This window comes from Acomys minous (assembly GCF_964271855.1).
Source record: "Acomys minous genome assembly, chromosome: 5".
NCBI classification, from domain to species: Eukaryota; Metazoa; Chordata; class Mammalia; order Rodentia; family Muridae; genus Acomys; species Acomys minous.
In genome coordinates this window covers 38,822,880-38,842,852 of record NC_140494.1, presented here as the reverse complement: position 1 = coordinate 38,842,852, position 19,973 = coordinate 38,822,880, and the positions used below count along the sequence as shown (strand labels likewise).

The following is a 19,973-nucleotide window of genomic DNA, read 5'->3' as shown; positions in this document are numbered from 1 at the left end:
GGAGAGGAGAGAAGCAGGTGGTTGTGCCATGGGTTAGGTGAAGGAGAAGCAAATGGCCGGTGTGGGTGGAGGATCTGGCACAGAGGAAGAACCTTAGCAAGTATTTAGGATTATGGATGGGAGGTAGCTTGATAGAAATTATTAGAATCAGATGGCATGGACCTGCCCCACTATGGGAAGTAGTTTAAAGGATTGATATCAGCCCTGCCCCAGGTTAACTAAGGACTATTTTAAAATATAATAAGTGTCTGTGTCTTAATTGCTAGTGGCTTAAAAAATACTGCCTTAATAATAATTATAGGCCTAATAATAAACAGTATTAGGCCATATTGATAAATTAACCACAACAGGTTAGAGGAGACAATTTTATTGGTACAGTTTTACAGAGAAAGGTTGCAGTTGAAGACAGAACAAGGAACAGAAGAAGGATCCAGAAAATTAGAACAGATTGCCAGAGTTAGTTTAAGGCCAAGAGGGCTGGAGAGACGGCTCAACCATTAAAAGCTAGGCTCACAATCAAAACTATGAGTTTGAGGCCAAGAAAAGCAATTCACTCAGAAGCTAAAAGAAGCCAGCTTTACAGGTACAGAGCTAAACAGAAAATATGCAATAAAAAAACCCAAATGGCAAAGAAACAAAGAACTGTTTAATTTCCTAAGCCATCACGAAAATGCAATCAAAACTACTTTGAGATTTCCATCTTACATCTATCACAATGGCTAAGATCAATAACACAAGTTATGCTGGCAAGGATGTAGAATGAGTGAATACTCCTCCATTGTTGGTGGGAGTGCCAACTTGTATAGCCACTTTAGAAATCAACATGGAGGTTCCTCAGGAAATTGGGAATTTATCTACATCAAGACTCAGCAATACCACTCTTGGGCATATATCCAAAAGACATTCCATTCTACCACAAGTACACTTTCTTAACTGTGTTTAGAGCCCCTTTATTCATAATATCCAGAAACTGTATAAAAACTAGATGTCCCTCAACTGAAGAATAGATAAAAATGTGGTACATGTATACATGGAACTAGAAAAAAATCCTGTGTAATGTAACTCAGCGCCAGAAAGAGAAACATAGTATGTACTCTCCTAAGTGGATATTAGCTGAGGGTAGGGTCTTGGTCTTATTTCATCTTGTTGTGCAGTATTAGGTTGATGTCCCTGAAGAGGTACATGGGGAGGGATGGGTCTCAGTAGAGGGGAGGTGGGGGAAAGTGGGAGTAGTAGCTGTGGCTGGGAAGTATTATATGAGAGAAAAAGAAATAAAAACTCTAAAAGCCAAAATACAATAAGCCACTGCAGAAATATTTCCTTATGAACATAAAAAAAATTTAAAAATCTCAACTAAGTTCCCACTTAGACCATATAACCAATTTGTTCTCATCACCATGACAAAAGGTTGGCTCAACTTGTGCAAACCTTGAGTATAATATACCATCTTGATAGAAAAAAAAGAATTCACATAGTTGTCTCAATAGCTGCAGACAAGGCAATTGTGAAATGTCAAAATACTTGGATAATAAATCCCTAGGAAAGCGGGAATGAATGGACAACCTTCCAACATCATGATGGTTGTGTGTGACAAGCCCATAGACCATCCTCAAAGGAGGAAACACTGAAAACATGTCTCTAAAATTTCACATGAGGTTAGGGTTTCCCTATATATTTGTAACTAAGAATAGGCTCAAATACTTCATTAAAGAAATGACTAGAGAATAGCAAAAGGGTAAAAATGGGAAGGGAGGAAGTTAAACTATCCATATGAAGATAATATTAATCCTGTAATTAAAAAATTCCACACTCCACAGCAAAAATTTATTTCAGTAATACAGCAGTTCAAAATGATTTATAAAAATCAGTAGCCTTCATATTACACCAACAACTGATGGGCTAAGAAAGTCATCAAAGGAAAAAAATGAGCATTTACAATAGCCCCATAAAGAGCAAAAATTATGGAAACAACCTGAACAAAAGAGGTGAAAGACTTTATGTCTAAAAATTAAAAATAAAAAAATAAATTACCCAAAGAAGACATTACAGGAGAGAAGGATATTACATCTTCCTGGATTTGCAAACCTCAAGTTGTAAAAATGACCACATTAATATTCACATAAAAATAAGAATGTAGGCCAATGTACTTTAAGGCTAACAACCAAAGAAAAAGCATTTAGTCAACGGATGTAAGATTTTTAACCAAGACATCAAAACCACAATCTGAAATAGACAGCCTTTTCAACAAATAGTGCTGGTAAAACTAGATATCCAATTATGGAAAAATAAAATGTCACTTACCTTGCAGAAAAATCAATTTGAAATAGTCATTTATTTAACATTGATGATGCAACAAAGTGATATATTAACAAACATAAATGTACACAGAAATCACATAAATGGAATCCAGTTTTCAAAAGAGAAACAGTCACAATAGAAAAGGCTATATTGATACTATACCTTTTTTTTCCCCATATAGCTGCATATGTGAGGGTATATGTGAAGAGAAGAAGGAGCACTTTTTGCAAAGAAGGGGGCAAAAGGGAGGACAATGAAGGGAAAATGAAGGAAATACATGATTCATATATATTAAAGGTCACACTGAAACTTTCATTTGGCATGAAGATTTGGTAACCATTTCTATAGCAGTGATAAAATAAGGACACAAAAGCAACTTTAAAAGGGTTTTAATTTGGACTATGGTTCAAGGTCACTGCATATGTTGGTGTCTTCCTCAGTGTTCCATTACTGTGAAGAGACACCATGACCAGAACAACACTATAGAAGAAAGCATTTAATTGTAAGCTTGTTTACGGTTTCAGAAGTTGTGTTCATTATCATGATTGTGGGGAGCACAGTGATGCCGAGACATGGTGCTGGAGGAGCTGAGAATTCTACACAGGACCCATCATCAGTATGAACAAGACACTGGGCCTGAGCTTTGGAAACCATGATGCCCATCCCCAGTGACACGTACTCCAATGATGCGACATTCTCAACCCTTTCCACTAGTGCCACTATCTGATGACTAACCATTCAACTCTTTGAGCCCTTGGGAGCAAATCTTATTCTCCCATCACACATGGTGAGAAAGTGAAGATGACAGGAGGTTAAAGCAGCTGCTCATGTTCCATCCACTGTCAGAAAGCAGGAGACGAATGGTCATTCTCGGAGTATTTTCTTATTTCATCCAGCACCACAGTCACACAGATGCTTCCAACCACAGTCAACAGTCAACTAATCAAAATAAGCCCTGCAAATGAAAACCCAGAGACTTGCCTCTCACTTGATTCTAGATCTCATTGTGTTAACAATTGAGATTTAAATATTACTTCTTGGACTTTGTCTACATAAAACACAAACACAATTCAAAAACATAACTTACGTTTATTGTGGCAGTGTGTGTGTGTGTGTGTGTGTGTGTGTGCGCGCGCATGCATGGAGCTCAGAGCACAACCTTCAGAGGTAATTCCTTTTTTCTATGTTGTCGGTATTTGAAATACTAATACAATTAATTGTAAATGACAATCAAGTCTGTCCTCAAATCCATCATGCTGGCTCCAGCTACAAAGCTTTAATTTATAATTCTTTCTTTTTTCCCCAATATTATACCCATCTTATAAGTAAAATATGATCCAACTTGAGAAGTCCACAAAGCACTGAACAGTTTCAAGAGTATGAAAGATTCCCAGGCCACATCTCATGTGACACTCAAGGCAATCTCTTAACTGTGAGTGCCTACAACATAAAAACAAGTGAGTACTTCTAGCTCACATTGGCACAGGACATTCTGACCCTTAAACAGAAGAAACACAAGACAGCAAGGAAGGATCAGCCTCAAATCCAGGACAAACGCACAGTCTGACAGCTCCACTTTTGATATCTGGGACTTCTGCTGTCCTGGGATTGACTCCGAAGTATTTATGTGGCTCCACCCTGCCAGCTTCACCTGAAAGACACAGCCTAGGCATGCTCCACTCACTGCTTACGGCTTGTCTTAGTAGACTCTCTACTTCTCTCTCTCATACAACTGGCATCTCCACTATCTTGGGACCATGTAATAATTTGGTATTGTAACAAATTGATATCCTCAGTCTTGAGTGATTTGCTTAATTCTAGAATCTATGACTTGTTTCTCTGCAGCACATCAAACTATGTCACATTGATTCCAAGCATTACCTCAATTTCCAACACCTCACATTCACAAGATTTATCTACACTAATTCCCTTCTAGTCCTCACTATTATAGGAAGGATGAAAGATGTATTATATTCCTCACCTATACACAATGCTTTATACTATAAATAATTTGCTCTTATGATATGTACATGTTAGACAAAATTACTGCCAGAGTCATACCTTCTACATAATATGAATTCATTCCAGGTTAATCAGAATGGAGTTTTAATAAAAATTTTTCCACATTATTTGTATCTGTAGAGTTTTTCAATAAAACAAATTTCTTGATATGAAGTTGTGTCAAATAACATATCATTGGAGTTTGTAGTAGATTCTCTTAAATATTACTTTCTCACATTCCATGGGTTTAGATTTGAATTTTCTTTGTTTTTATGGGATTCCTCTCCACTTTGACCTTTGTGGTGTTGAAATACTGATTAAAAAACCAATAATATCTTAATGTTATTCTTTGTAACCGCAGGGCTCTTTTACAGTGTGAATGCTCTAGTGGACTTAAGGCTTATAGGTGACACAATTTCAAAGCCTTGTGACACTGTCTCAACTACAGAGGTTCTGATGACAACTAAGGTAAAAAGAATAGAAAGATTTCCCACACTGTTTACTTAGTTTGATTTCTGTTGATGTGATTAAGATCATGATGAAAAATACTTAGTGGAGAAAATGGTTTACTTCAGTTCACTGAGTGCATGTCAACATCCATGGAAGCCAAGGCATAACACAGCTGAAATCTAGAGGCAACAGGTGAAGTAGAAACCATGGAAGCACACTGCTTTCTGTCTTCACTCTGGCTTGGGTTTATGCAGCATTTTTAAGCACGCAGGACCACCTGGCCAAGTGTGGCACATGCAAGGCACACTGCCATCATCCCGTGGTCTAGATTCTCCTACATCAATTGAATGAAAATGACTCCCAGATATGACCAATGCCCAATCAGATTCAGTCATCTACCCAATCGAGACTCTCACATATTGCTTCTCTGTGTGAGAAGTTGAGAGCAGAAGTAACATAAGTCTCATCAGGATTTACAGAACATTTCATTAGTTAAGATTCTTTGGTGTTGATGAAGACTAAAAATATTTTAAAAGGCTTGTCCACATCATTTGGGTGTGTAGACTTCTGTGTTGATGATTAGTGATATACTGAAGGCTTTTGCACATTATTTGAGTGTGTAGAGATTCTCACTAGTATGAAATCTCAGAGGATATGAAAGCCATATAAAGGCCTTGCCATAATCATAGCATTTGTAGTGCCCTTTACTAGTATGAACCCTATGATGTGGATACAGACATGAACAAAACACTAAATGTCTAGCCATACTCTACATCTGTAGAAACTTGTGTGAGAATTCCTTGATATAAAATAGAGGATGAATGATAACAAAACAAAACAAAACAAAACAAAACAAAACAAAAAAACCTCAACACTTTTATATTTGTATGATTGTTGCTAAGTATGAGTATTTTCCTTTTATTTAAGGGATAAGGAGCTCTTAAGGGCATTGTTACATCTTTTGCAGTTGTGTTTCTGTATAGGATAAATTCTATGGATGTCAGAAATGTTGAGTGAATGGTAAATAACTTACTACATTCTTCACATGGGTATGGCTGCCCTCCACTATTGATTGTCTTGTGTTGTATAAGGTCTTTACCACATTCCCCACCTTATAGGGTTTCTATTCTGAATGAATAACATATATATATATATATATATATATATATATATATATATGGAAATGTAAACATTTTATGAACATTTTGACACACTATTTCACTTCAATTTGAACCAACTTGTGTTGACAAATACAAGAAAGCTTATAAAACAGTTTGCAACATTTTTCTCACTTGTGTCATTTCAGTCTAGTATGAATTATGAGGTGTTTCAAAAGTTCTTAGTAAATTCAAAAGACCTTGGCACATTCTTCACATTTGTGTAGTTTTTCTCACAAATGAAATCTTTGATGTTGCTTAAGATCAGAAGACTAATAATAGATTTTTGCCACAATCTTCAACTCATAACATTTCTCTCTCGTCAGAATTATATGATATTTAGAACACACTGTGGAACTTCTCAAGTCTTTGGCATACTCTTTATATTTTTAGGGTTTCTCTTCAGAATCAACTATTTGATGACCCCTAAAGGTTTTTTTTTTTTGTATTGTTGAGCACTTTGCCACATTCTTTACATTTTAAAGGGTTCTCCACATTGTGAGTTAATATGTGCTGACATAGGTATAATTTTGTAGAGATGCCTTTTTCACATCCCTCACAGAATGTGAGGCCTTTTCTTTCTCTCCAGAATGGGTTATCAAGGGAGTAGAAAGAATTTATAAAGTTCTAAAGGCCTTGCCACATACTTCACAATTGTAGGGTTTCTCAACTATATCAATTTCCTTGTATTCAGAAATTAATGATGGGCAATGGAAAGCCAGGCCACATATTTTACAATTTTAACGTTTCTCTTCTGTATGAATACTTTTGTGTTTAGAAAGTAAGGATGGAATACAGAAGGCCTTGTTACATATTTCACACTTGTATGGTTTCTCTCCTATATGAATTTTCTTATGTTTAGAAAGTCTTGATAGATAATGGAAGGCCTTGCCACATACTTCACACTCATGTGATATCTCTTCTGTATGAATTTTCTTATGTTTAGAAAGTCGTGATGGATATTGGAAAACCTTGCCACAAACTTCACATTTGTGGGGTTTCTCTCCTGTATGAAGTCTCTTGTGTAAAGAAAGTAGTGATGGATAATAGGAGGCCTTACCACATACTTCACATTTGTAGGGTTTTTCTCCAGTATGAATTCTCTTATGTTTAGAAAGTAATGAAGGAACATGGAAGGCCTTGCCACACACTTCACACTTATAGGGTTTCTCTGAAGTATGGATTCTCTTGTGTACCGAAAGTACTGATGGAGCTTGGAAGTTTTTGCCACATACTCCACACTTGTAGGGTTTCTCTCCTGTATGGATTTTCTGATGTGTAGAAAGTCTTGATGGATAATGGAAGGCCTTGCCACATACGTCACACTTGTAGGGTTTCTCTCCTGTATGGATTTTCTTATGCGCAGAAAGTCTTGACGGATAATGGAAGGCCTTGCCACATACTTCACACTTGTAGGGCTTATCTCCTGTATGAAGTTTCTTGTGAAAAGAAAGTAATGATGGATAATGGAAGGCCTTGCCACATACGTCACATTTGTATGGTTTCTCTCCTGTATGAAATCTCTTGTGCAAAGAAAGTAGTGATGGAGAATGGAAGGCTTTGCTACATATTTCACATGGATATGGTTTCTCTCCTGTATGAAGTCTCTTGTGTAAAGAAAGTAATGATGGGACACGGGAGGCCTTGCCACATACTTCACACTTGTAGGGCTTCTCTGAAGTATGATTTTTCTTGTGTTTAGAGAGCACTGATGGAGCATGGAAGACCTTGCCACATATTTCACATTTGTGTAGTTTCTCTACTGTATGAATTTTCTGATGTGTAGAAAGTCTTGAAGGATAATGGAAGGCCTTGCCACATACTTCACATATATAAGATTTCTCTTTGGTATGAAGTCTCTTGTGTAAAGAAAGTAGTGCTGGAGCATGGAAGGCCTTGCCACAAATTTCACATTTGTGGGGCTTCTCTCCTGTATGAAGTCTCTTGTGTTCGGAAAGTAGTGATGGGTAATGGAAGGCCTTGCCACACACTTCACACTTGCAGGGTTTCTCTCCAGTATGAATTCTCTTGTGTTTAGAGAGCACTGATGGACAATTAAAGGCCTTGCCACATACTTCACATTTGTAGGGTTTCTCTCCTGTATGGATTTTCATATGTGTAGAAAGTCTTGATGGATAATGGAAGGCCTTGCCACATACTTCGCACTTGTAGGGTTTTTCTCCTGTATGAAATATCATGTGTTTAGAAAGTACTGATGGAGTATGGAAGTCCTTGCCACATACTTCACACTTGTATGGTTTCTCTCCTGTATGAATTTTCTGATGTGTAGAAAGTCTTGATGGATAATGGAAGGCCTTGCCACATACGTCACACTTGTAGGGTTTCTCTCCTGTATGAATTTTCTTATGTGTAGAAAGTCTTGATGGATAATGGAAGGCCTTGCCACATACTTCACATACATAGGGTTTCTCTCCTGTATGAAGTCTCTTGTGTAAAGAAAGTAGTGCTGGAGTAGGGAAGGCCTTGCCACAGTCTTCACATTTGTGGGGCTTTTCTTCTGTATGAATTTTCTTGTGTACACAAAGTAATGACGAAGCATGGAAGGCCTTGTTACATATTTCACACTTGTATGGTTTCTCTCCTGTATGAATTCTCTTGTGTTCAGAAAGTAATGATGGAACATGGAAGACCTTGTCACACTCTTCACACTTGCAGGGCTTCACTCTTAAATGAATTCTCTGGTGGTTACTAAATTTTGATTTCCAATGAAAGGCTTTGCCACATTCTTTGCATGTATAGTATTTGTCCCCTGGTGAGTAAAGGTTGAGAAGTGAATGAAACCAGAGCAATATATCTACAATGCTTATTGTTAAAAAAAATTGAACATTTACTCATATTTGAATTGTCTATATAAATGATAAGCTATATTTAAATTTCTGTACCTGTATTCCATGAAGCCTAATTTAAAATACATAATAGGTGAGAATTGTGTAACCTTCCACTGAAGTAAGAAGACCATAACATAGAATACGGAAACCAAGGAACATTAATCAACATCAAACATGTAAGGAACAATCAAGAAAACCTCTAGTAGCATTATGCAAAAGTTATTTCCTTAAGTAGATACAGAAATATTATCACTAGATAAAAACAAAGTATAAATATAGTCTAACTTAGAAAATACCTATATACACAATTTATATATATCCTAGGTACAGAGTTTTAGTTTTTGAAGTTATGAAAGTTAGGCTGCAGAAGAAGATTGTCCATAATAATATTAAATAATAAAATTCAAGCATTCAAGACAATATGTTTTATGCACATCTTATGAGGAAAATAAATACCCAAGTTAAAGTTCACTTAGAAACAACAGAGCTTTGGCTGTCACTGTAAATACAAGTTAACCTCATGGTAGAAGGAATCAAACTTCTTAGACTCAAAACACTCTAAATGTCAGATAGATGTCTTCCAATGACAGCAGCAAAAGACAGAAAATGAGATCTTTAAATGATGATTTCCACCACAGCATTGTGTCTCGATGGCTTTCTGTTGGATCTTTGAACTCTCCCACTCTGTCCTCTGACCCGTTCATTCTGACATACCTGGGTACATGGTGACGGCTGCTTGTCTCTTCTCTTCTGCAGACTCTTGTCTTTGCTCCAGAAATGTGACCAGATATGGCTTAGAGGAAGCAAGACCTGTTTGTGGGAAAGGAGAACAACACTGTTAGTATGTTTTCCTGAGAAATAACATGTCCTTTCTGGGATTTTGTACATAAGGACGATGAGGATACAATATAAGAGTGTAGAGGATTAGTTCTTTTTGTGTTTTCCGATGGGTACCTCAGAATGCTTAGGAGGAATTTAGGATTGTCAGGTCCTGAGCCTCACGTCCCTCAGTAACTAGGAAAACTTGTAAAACTGAAGGGTGTGGCAGTCTCTTTAAGGAATACCACTTGTGCTTATACCATTTAGTTTATACTATAAAGCATACATTTACATGGGGGATGCATCATGAACACAAGAAATAGTTCTAAGGTATATTGCCACAGACATGAGGACAAGTTGTACAGGCTTTGCTTGACAAAGTTCCAGAGACCGCTTACTGTCCAGCATGATCTCTGGACATCCAGAACAGCTGTCGAGGCTTTGCTCAACAAAGTTACAAAGATCTCTGGCTGATCACCACTGCTCTTTAATATTATGTATGGTCCAGGTGTAATTTTGTCAAAAAAAAATCTACCTTTTCTCCTAAAACTGTCTTTTTCTCTTTATTTCTGAGCCCTAAGGAAATTGATACAGGGAACATTTTTTTTTCCCTCAGAGAATGTAGAAAGAAGGCATCTGGCCAAAGGCTTGAGACAATGTGAGAGGTTTTTTTTTCTCTGACGGTGAGCAACCAAGCAGAAACTGCATGAAAGAAAGTTAGGATCTTGACATAACAGTACCTAGCTAGATACTGTTAGCTGCAGAAAAGTTTCTTTAGAATCTGCTTTGAGAGCAATAGAAGATGTACTTGGAATTTGATGCTTTACAGATATTTTACAATAAAGGAACCCTTGGCAGTTAGCCTAGGCTTGGATAGCACACCTGTTGGTTTGGGACTGGGAGTAAAGTAAGTCAGGTTTTTTCTTTATTGGAGAATATTTAGCTCAAGCTATGTTGCTATAACAACAGGTAAACACAGTGGCTTCAGCCGGAGGAATTTATGATTAAACTTTCCTGAGTATTGTTTAAGAAATAATAATCAGGTTATGCTGACCATTGCTTGGAAATTGACTGATTTTTTTTCTGTATGCTTTATTGTAAGCTATTCAGAACTATTTGTGTTTCCTTATTAGACTGTTATCTTGTTGTTGTTGTTTAATGTTCTATTGATTGTAAAAGATGAGAAAAATCATGATGTAATCTAAAATGAAAAAAAATTTAACTTCACTTTAAATAAAATACTAGGGCTAGTCCAAGGCAAATAGCAAACAGATGACAGACACAGAAAAGAGTAGCAGCAAGAAGGAACAGACAGGAAGCAAGTCAGAGGCAGAGACAAATAGCTAGTAAGGATGTGAGACAGAAAATAAAGTTCTCCTGGGCTATAAAACCTTCAGTTTGTACCACATATACCTTGGTTTCCTGTATTTCTTTTTCCTCCATTCCTCAACCTCTCCTCAACAACTAGTTCCTCAAGCTAGTTGTTTAACCAATGGCCGGTTTCCCTTAACCAGCTGTTCACCACCTGCTCAATTCTCCCCACCATGGAGTCACCAAGACTTTCTCTTCTCTCCTCTTCACTGTTCTTGGAGCTGGTCTGAGGGAGCAGCAGTATATGACTAATTGTAATTTTCCTTAAAGTTTCCCTATGAACTTCATTGGTGGAAACACAAGCTCCCATGAGATACTGTACAAAGGGAGCAAAGTTTCATGAGAATTAATTGAGAATTCATCATGGACGTGATCCTCACCCAGGAACACAAGGTTGCTGTAATTCTCCAACATCATATCTCTGTACAGTTTCCACTGTGCAGGGCCCAGGCATTCACACTCCTCTGCAGAAAAATAAATGGCCACATCCGAGAATGACAGAATATCCTGAAATAAAGGAAAAAGAGTGACTGCCACATATTATGCTAATTATAACCATCAACAATCACATAAACACCAATAGGCATCATTTACTTCTCCAAACCAATCTAAAGGTCACCCAGAGCAAGAGGAGACCTGGAAGTGCTTCTGACATAGGTAAGTAACTTCCCTAAAATGCTTGTGATGTGGTTCTGTGATGTTACAGAGGACTGATGTTTAAGGAAAGTAAATGGCAGAGAATCCTAGAAACTCCTACGGACATTGTACTTTTAAAAACCGTTAAGTTGAAGAATGAATGCATCTCAAAACAGTATACTAGGGCTGGAGAGATGGCTGGGCACTTAGGAGCACTTGCTGCTCTTCCAAAAGACGTAGAGCTGATTTCTAGGAGACACATGGCTACTCACAACTAAGTGTCCAGCAGCAGTTAGAGAGGATCAGACAACCTCTTAAACATGCATGCATGAACAGAGTGATGCAAATGACAGTGCACCAAGGGACACGGATTTGAGAAGCCAATGGGTAGATCAATAAATGGAATCAAAGTGAATTAACAAAGTTATAATTGAGACATTTAGCAATAAGTTAAGTTGCTGTGGAGACCTTTACTGACTCAAGACTTTCTCAGAGGCTCCCATGAAAGGACAAAGGAAACTTTAGTTCTCTGTCCCTGTCTAGTAGTGGACTTGGCCAGGCAAGTCTGACACAGGATCCAGTGCCATGAACAAGTCAATTTTGCAGCTACTGGGGGGATTTAACTCTTCTCCTGAGACTGGGGTGGTCAGCCCTAAGGCAGCTGCATCTGAGGGATCCTGTGTTCTCATTGCCAACATGGTGTGACTTAGGTCTCTGGTGACCTTGGCCACTTTCCATCTGCTAATACCATATAGCATGCTGTATTTCTTAATACATGTGTTTGCCTTTGTGTCATCCGTTTATATAAGACCTCCTGGTCCCAGCTACTGCTTTTGTCTTCTTTATGTGTTTTTCTTTATTTCTCATCTCGCATCTCCCACACACGGGCCCCACCACTCTACAGCTAGCCACTTGGCGACATTATTCCTGTGAGTTCAGGACCCCAAGGTTCCTTCATCTTCTCTAAATGAAGAAGAATATTCATTAATCAATATTTCCCCAGGCTTCCTCTTCCCGATATTACTGGCCAGTGGGATAAAAACTATAGCTCTCACTTGATTTAAAATCATTTAGAGTCAATACCTGACTAAATCTGAGGCAGCATTAAGAGCCAAAGAACAGAAGAAAGACAGGAATCTGACCTTCCACAGACAGGTCCCACATTGGAAGACAAACTCATTTCCATGAGAAATTGAGGAGTCTAACAGGGGGTATAGAAGGCCACAACCCTTTGCAGAAGCAGAGTGAGCAGCTTGGAAATGAGGAAATTGTTGCAGCACAAAGTCCACCTTTCTCTCCTGAAGTCTCTCCTTCATCAAACTGTGAGAGTAGATACAGGTTGATCCACCAGAGATTCGTCTCTTAAAAGAGTGAGAAGGCTGGTGGTGTCATCTGTAATCTCACAGCAATCCTGCCTTACCACCAGGCAGAGTGTATCCATTCCAGTGATCTCAGCTAGAAGTGCTTATGTCATAGCTAAGTCAGTCTAAGAGTGCAAGAAGCATGGTCACACATCATGTGGGACTCGGCTTTTTGTGCCTGAACCAATAATGTCCCGTCTCATCTGATACATTCTTGCTTGTAAAAACAGGGTTCCTATGTGATTATGGCTGACCTTCCTCAACCTTATTGGTCAGCTACAACCCAGAGAGGAATGACTTGAGGACAGCCAGTTTTCTCACCTTGTAGAGAGGCAGGTGAGGGGCTTGGGAATGAGGAAGGTGCTGCTGCTGTTGGGGCTCCCTGCAGGTCTGCAGTCTCTGTTTTCTGGTATTGTCTACTTAGGTAAGACAGATTATCTTGGGAGGGAGGCTGTCCCCAAAACATTTCTCTCTGTGAGTACTAATAGATAGTCTCTCATCTGTTGTTGTCAACTTCTTCCCTGCCTTTCTTCTCTATACTTTGTGCCCACAAATCTAACGCCATCAATATAGTCACAAATGATAGTTCATTCTTTAATGTTGCTGAATACTATCCAAAATTAAACATGTGTACCAGAGTGCCCTGATTGCTTTATTTTTATGGTTTAGTTAAAATTCATGAAAATTAAAGAAATTCATTTCCAACTTCATTAAGCTGACCTCAATATCACAGAAAATGGGAATATAAAGAAAAATAAATTATTTGTGTTAAAAGAATATTGAGCTGACTTATAACTGAATAGAATAAAGGAAACTATTAAGAAGTCAGACATACAAACATGATAAAACAGTACCTAAGTTTGCTACAGGTAGACTGATCACTAGATAATACTAGCATTTTTTTCCTACATACTCATAAAACAAAACAATATGAAGGGTCACACTGGAATCTCCTCTCAAAAGAAAAACTTAAAATGGAATAAATCAGGAGAAGATAGTATATGCAGGGTTACAGATAAAGCAGATTATCTAGATAAAATGAGCCAATAATATGAAATAAAAGAAGAAAACACCTGCAGAAAGAAAACATACTGGAAATGTTAGACATTGGGAAAAGACCAAACCTTAAAATTACAGTCATAGACGAGGGAGAAATATCCTGAAGCAATGGCATAGACCAGATATTCAACAAGATCATAAATAAATGCTCCCTAAACTAAGGAATGACACATCCATAAAAATATAAGAAGCACACAGGACACTAATTGGACAAGACAAAAAAAAAATCCTCATGGCATTCTGAAACCTGCATGGGAAAGAATGCGGTTATTACAAGAGCCAAGTCTCAGTGGAGCCAATGAAAGCCAGAAGAGCCTGGAGAAATGCATTCCAAGCTCTAAAAGACCAGGACATCCAACCTAGGCTACTACACACAGCTCACCTATCTGCAGGAACTGAAGGAGAAAGAACAACCATCCACAACATAAACATACAACCTACAACCCAGACATACAGAAAATACAGGAAGCAATATTTTAGGCCAAAGAGAGGGATGGCATAGTCAAGACTCTGAAGGAATGAATAGGAAGTCAAATTACTAAAACACAAAGGGCCACTGAGAGCACCAACACCAAAAAATGAGCAGCACATTGACAATTAACACTCACATATCAGAACAAGTGTTCCCTCTGTTCTCCACTCAAAGCACACAGGCTGGGAGAATGGACCAAGAAACAAAATCCATCTTTTTGTTGTCTACAAGAAATACATCTAAGAGACTTCTTTAATGGAAAAGGACAAGTTTCAAAATACTCCCTTATGATAGTCTAAATTTTTTGGTATCTGTTGGTTTTTCTCATTCCTTAATAAATCTTTTTCCATTCAATCTATAAACCTATTTTTATAGACTTGACAAAGAGTTCGCTGTTAGACACATGTGATCTGTATGTAGGTAGCTTTGTTCCTCAGAGAGATTTACATATGCTTCATCATGCATACAGGATTGACTTAATCATCAACAGAAGAGTTTTTACCTGTCGTGCTTGTGCAAGGATGTGCCTAAAACAAATTAGTAGGGGTGAGACTTCTGACATTTGAACCAACACCTGCTCCTGGGTTGTGTTGGGCAAACTGCCTTCCTGCCTCCCCTGCCTTGTTAACTGCTGGCCATGAAGGTCATAAAGACCCCTGCAGGGATGCTGCATAGGAGCAACACAGAGAGAAGGGAGGGCACATACAACCTCATGCGGAAACTGAGGAGATCTGTGGGACAGTGATCAGGGAGGTGGAAGAACATAAATATGGATTTGAAAAATGTCTGAACTCACTGACATATATTTTAATTCAAAAGCACAAAATGATGCCATCTCAGGTTTATTTCTTTCTATATTTGAGGCTCATCAAAATCAGTCTGGGACTGTCTCTGACATGGACTCTGTTATCTGATTTTTTGGTTACTTTCCCCTGGCAGGGGCTGCCTTGCCAGACCACGGGAGAAAGGATGTGCTCAGTCCTCCTGTGAGTTGATGACCTGGGATTAGTTTGGGGGCTCCTCTTTTCTGAAGAATAGGGAAGGGGAGAGAGAGGAAGAGGGAGGGAGGGAACTATGACAATCATGATGTAAAATGAATAATTTTTTAGAAAATCAGTCCAAATATTGTTTGTGTCTTCTCTGCATGGCTTCTGAAATGTACACAGCTATCACTAGGTACTGAGTGACATCACCCAACACAAGTTCCCTTCAGAGATTTCCAAGAAGGACGTGTCAAACATAACAAGGTTACTATCTGAGTCTGTAAAATCAGTGAGTCCTTCATTCATATGATCACCCACATTAACATTCGGATCAAATGAAATGAGCCTGTGAGGAGAATGGCAGGACTGCACACCATAGCAGGCCAGACTCCTCTCAGAGGAAGAGGAAGGAACTTTAGGCCAAAGAGAGGGATGGGCATAGTCAAAAGACCATGGGAATGAATAGGAAGTCAAATTACTAAAACACAAAGGGCCACTGAGAGCACCAACACCAAAAACCGAGCAGCACATCGACAATTAACACTCACATATCAGAACAAGTGATGCCCTCTGTTCTCCATTCAAAGCACACAGCTGGGAGAATGGACCAAGAAACAAAATTCATCTTTTTGTTGTCTACAAGAAATACATCTAAGAGACTTCTTTAATGGAAAAGGACAGGTTTCAAATTATTCCCTTATGATATTCCCTTTAGCAGTTTGCTTTACTGCCTGGATGGCTGTGATATCACATGTGAAGGACAGTGCAGGGTGGTGGTCAGTCTCCATTTGTAGAGCCTGAACTCTGTTCTGGAAAAATTCAGGTAAAGTCTGAAGAAAGCTCCATGAGGTCATGGCAGAAACTAACAGAGAAGAGTGTGCAAAGATAAGGAACAATCCCTGCAAATACAGAGGGACTGTCAAGCCAGGCAGAGAGGAGAATCTTTCCCCACACAGTAAATACAAACGTGTTTCTCTAAACATCAACATGTGATGTCATTACCAAAAGGATGCTAGAGAAAAATTGGAAATTACATTTCAAACACAGTAGAACTTCTCTAAGCACATGTGTAAGTATTGATAAGTAGTAAGATGCCAATTGGACAGATTTCTATCAGGTCGCTGGAGCTCAGAAGTGATGGGAACCAGAAGTATTTACTACACCCAGCAAACATTTTTTAAAGAATCTTTTACTAACATAGTGTCTCCTGTAGCTTAGGCTCGCCTTATACCTGCGAAGCACAGGATGACTTTGAGCTCCAGGACTCCTGACTCCTCCCAGAAAAGCAGAGATGACAGGGATGAACCACAGAACAGGCTTAAGCTCACCTTCCAATCGCAGGGCTGTTTAATTCCATATATATGTCAATATTTGGTGCCTGTAGGTTACATGTGAGCACGCTGCTGTATCATCTCTACACTGCAGGGAAGCTGTTGGCTGAACAAGGCCGTGTGCTTTCTGCACTTCACACAATGTTATTATTTTTCCTACAGATTAGCAGCACTGACTAGGGAGTGTCTGTTTTAGATATGGTTGGAAACGCACTGAAAGTTCCAGTAAAGAGGGCAAGGTCTGCAGGCCATGCTTCCTAAGAGTAGATTTCAATGTCATAAGTCAGTCTCCAGCTCACACACACTTGGGTTGACGGAAGAGTGACAGTACATGCAAGGTCACCCGAGATAGGGGGAGGGGCTGCGGAGGAGAAACCCTGAAAAGCCTGTGTCTGGCTGTGAGTGAAGAACTCTTGAGAGGTGGCTGTGGCTGCAGAGACTGATGGCCCATGAGGACGTTCAGTGCTGCGCACAGACTGGAGTTTTACAGGTTTGGAGTAACCGCCTTGCCTTGAGCTGGCTTCACCCTTCAGGAACACTCAGTCCTTGTCTCACTCTGGAGTGGACCAAACAGTTTGTGACAATAGATAAAAACCTCTTAGAATCCACTGACAAGACAGAACACGAGCGTCTATCGCCCACATGCTGAGAACGTCATCAGACAGTATCCCAGGCGCACAGAACAGCTCTCCCTGCGCAGAGGACCTGCTCTCTGGGGCGCCCACCTGTGTATTTCATCCTTTCTTTGATTGCTGACGTTCAGTGTTCTGTAAAGCCATGAACCTGCTTCCTTGTTGAAGCATGGAATCCAGGGTAACCTAAATCTGTGTTCCCAGGTCATGGGTACTTAATGGCCCCAGACTAAACTATTTCTTAGCCCTTTAAGATGAGACCTGTGGGTTTTGCATCATCGGGAACCTATTATTGTGCAAATCACAAGACCCTCAGTTTGCCACAACTTTCCAAATTCATCTTATAGTCCCTCACAGTATAAAAACTTGGGCAAATCGTTCTAGAACTATGTAGGGAGCATCAGTGAACCTGGATGCCACATTTAGTGGCAGAGTGCACTGAAGGGAGCTGAGACACTGTTGATAATGTGAACAGATACGAGAAAAGCACGTGATGGAAGAACAACGCGCAGAGCCGGCCAGATTAGCAGCGCCATTTCTCCTCTCCCTTTCAGAGACACTCCAGCCCCTCCCAGCGATCATGAGCTCCATCCAGTTCTCCCAGCACACCAAGTCATCTCTCACATCTGACACTAAACAGTCTCAGAATCGATGAGGTATTACTGTCTAGTGAATGTTACTCAAGTGTAAAATCCATAATTATGTGGATTGTGCACGGATAGGTTCATACCAATTACAAGATTATTCCGTGGCTACACAGCAATGTATTGAGGTGACTCAGGTCACGGGGTGTACATTAGGGGTTACTGTCCAACGCCAAGCATCCATAAATCCTACAATTCCTTCCAAAGGGAACGGCACTAACATCCTCACAGGATTCTGTCCTTGGAAACTGAGAACTTTAGGAACCTCTGTGAGCTCAAAGCAGGAGTAGTAGGCCAGACATAAAGTACAGGAGGGGCTCGATGGCTACATGTTCTAGGAGTCCTGAGAAATCTGACTACAACCACGGGATCCTGGGTCAGCTAGGTGGAGCATGCTTCCCTAGCAAAGATGACTGAGCTCTCTCAGCTCCTCAGGCACAGGCGGTCAGCTGACTCAGCCTGTCCTTGAAATCCTGTTGTTTCCAACCTTCTCCCGTCAAACCTGCACCCAAGGGCAGTGGCCCAGCCCAAGTCAGCACAGCTCATCCATGACAGCTTCCCCGGTCTCCCTTTCAGCCCAAGTAAGCTCCCTCCGCGCCGGACCCGCCACCCTACACAGTCCCTCATATCTGCAGGACGCCGCTGCTCCCTGCACCAACCTCCATGTCAGAGATCCAAGCCCAGCGCTGAGCAGGACACTCGCCTAACTTGGGGAAGAAGCCAAGTTTGAATACGGAACACGGAAGTTCAATACCCACAACCCTTTCTTGTGACGTCATAATGATAGGGACTACATTTCCCAGAAATCAGTGCGAAGGACTTCCAGAAACTCACTGAAGAGGATTTGTACAGTGCTTTGGTTCCTCCCCAACTGTGAGTAGGTGTAGTAGGAAGGAAATAGGCTTCAGGACCCGCACAGCCCTAGGGGATTCAAGCTGTTTTAAAGCCCTCTGGTTGCAGCACCCAATCTTAGCCTGTGAGTCGAGACTTTCACAGTAATGTTTATCACGTTTCCTAATTACTTCTGCTAAAACAATGTGATTTTAAAGCTCCAATCTACTTATAGACTCTTACTACCACATGGAAAAATTAGATTGATCCATTTTACTTAAATAATGGCAGCAGAGGAGGGAGGGAGTTGGGATGAGGCTGTAAAGTGAATAAATAAGTAAAAAATAACTTAAAAATAAAAATACAGATACTGAAATAAAATGGAAACAGGAAGCTAATGTAGGCCTGAGCATTATCTCTTTAAGATGCTTATTGAATCCATCCTTGGTGACCCTGTCTCTCATCCATCCAGCTTCTCGGGAGCTTAAGAGAGAAGATTTGGAAATCAAGGCTAGTCGCCAGGTGTTTTCTCATGATGTTTTCCTCCTCTACACATCTCTCCTGGGATCACGTTGGTGTGTCCCTTGTGCATTATGGGATAGTTCCCTCTGCTCCAGGTTGTTGAGAAATGGTCTGATATATTTTGCTGTTAATTACTGCTTGCTGTCTCTGAACAAACCTTTTGCTTAATAAAAAGCCATCCCACCTGGGCAGGACAAGAGATAGGTGAGGCTAAGAAAGAGAAGAATTTGGGGGAAAAAGAGAGACTGCCACTAGGAAAAAGGAGAGAGACCTAAAGGGAAGAGAGAAAGGCCACTGTGGGTTAGATGGAGGAGAAGCACATGGCCTGCGTGGATGGAGCACCTGGCCCAAATAAAAAACATGAGCAAGTATATGGGATTATGGATGGGAGGTAGCTTAATAGGAGTTATTAGAAACAGATGACACGGGATTGAGACGGGGATACCATGCCTGAGGCCCTACTATGGAAAGTAGTTTAGAGAATTGATATCTGCCCTGCCCCAGGTTACCTAAGACTATTTTAAAATGTAACAAGCATTTGTGTCTTGATTGATTAC

The 19,973-nt window shown here is 39.8% G+C and overlaps 1 protein-coding gene across 1 annotated transcript; it reads right to left on the bottom strand.

Moving 5' to 3' along the window:
* Positions 1 to 1,810: 1,810 nt before the first annotated feature.
* On the bottom strand, positions 1,811 to 18,813 carry LOC311598053 (uncharacterized protein). The gene is made up of 4 exons (XM_084782849.1): positions 18,723 to 18,813; positions 11,326 to 11,452; positions 9,470 to 9,565; positions 1,811 to 8,676 (listed from the first exon to the last, which is right to left on the bottom strand). The coding sequence occupies exons 1-4, from the start codon at positions 18,726 to 18,728 to the stop codon at positions 6,647 to 6,649; spliced, it is 2,259 nt and encodes a 752-aa protein (XP_084638975.1). The 5' UTR covers positions 18,729 to 18,813; the 3' UTR covers positions 1,811 to 6,646.
* Positions 18,814 to 19,973: the final 1,160 nt, after the last annotated feature.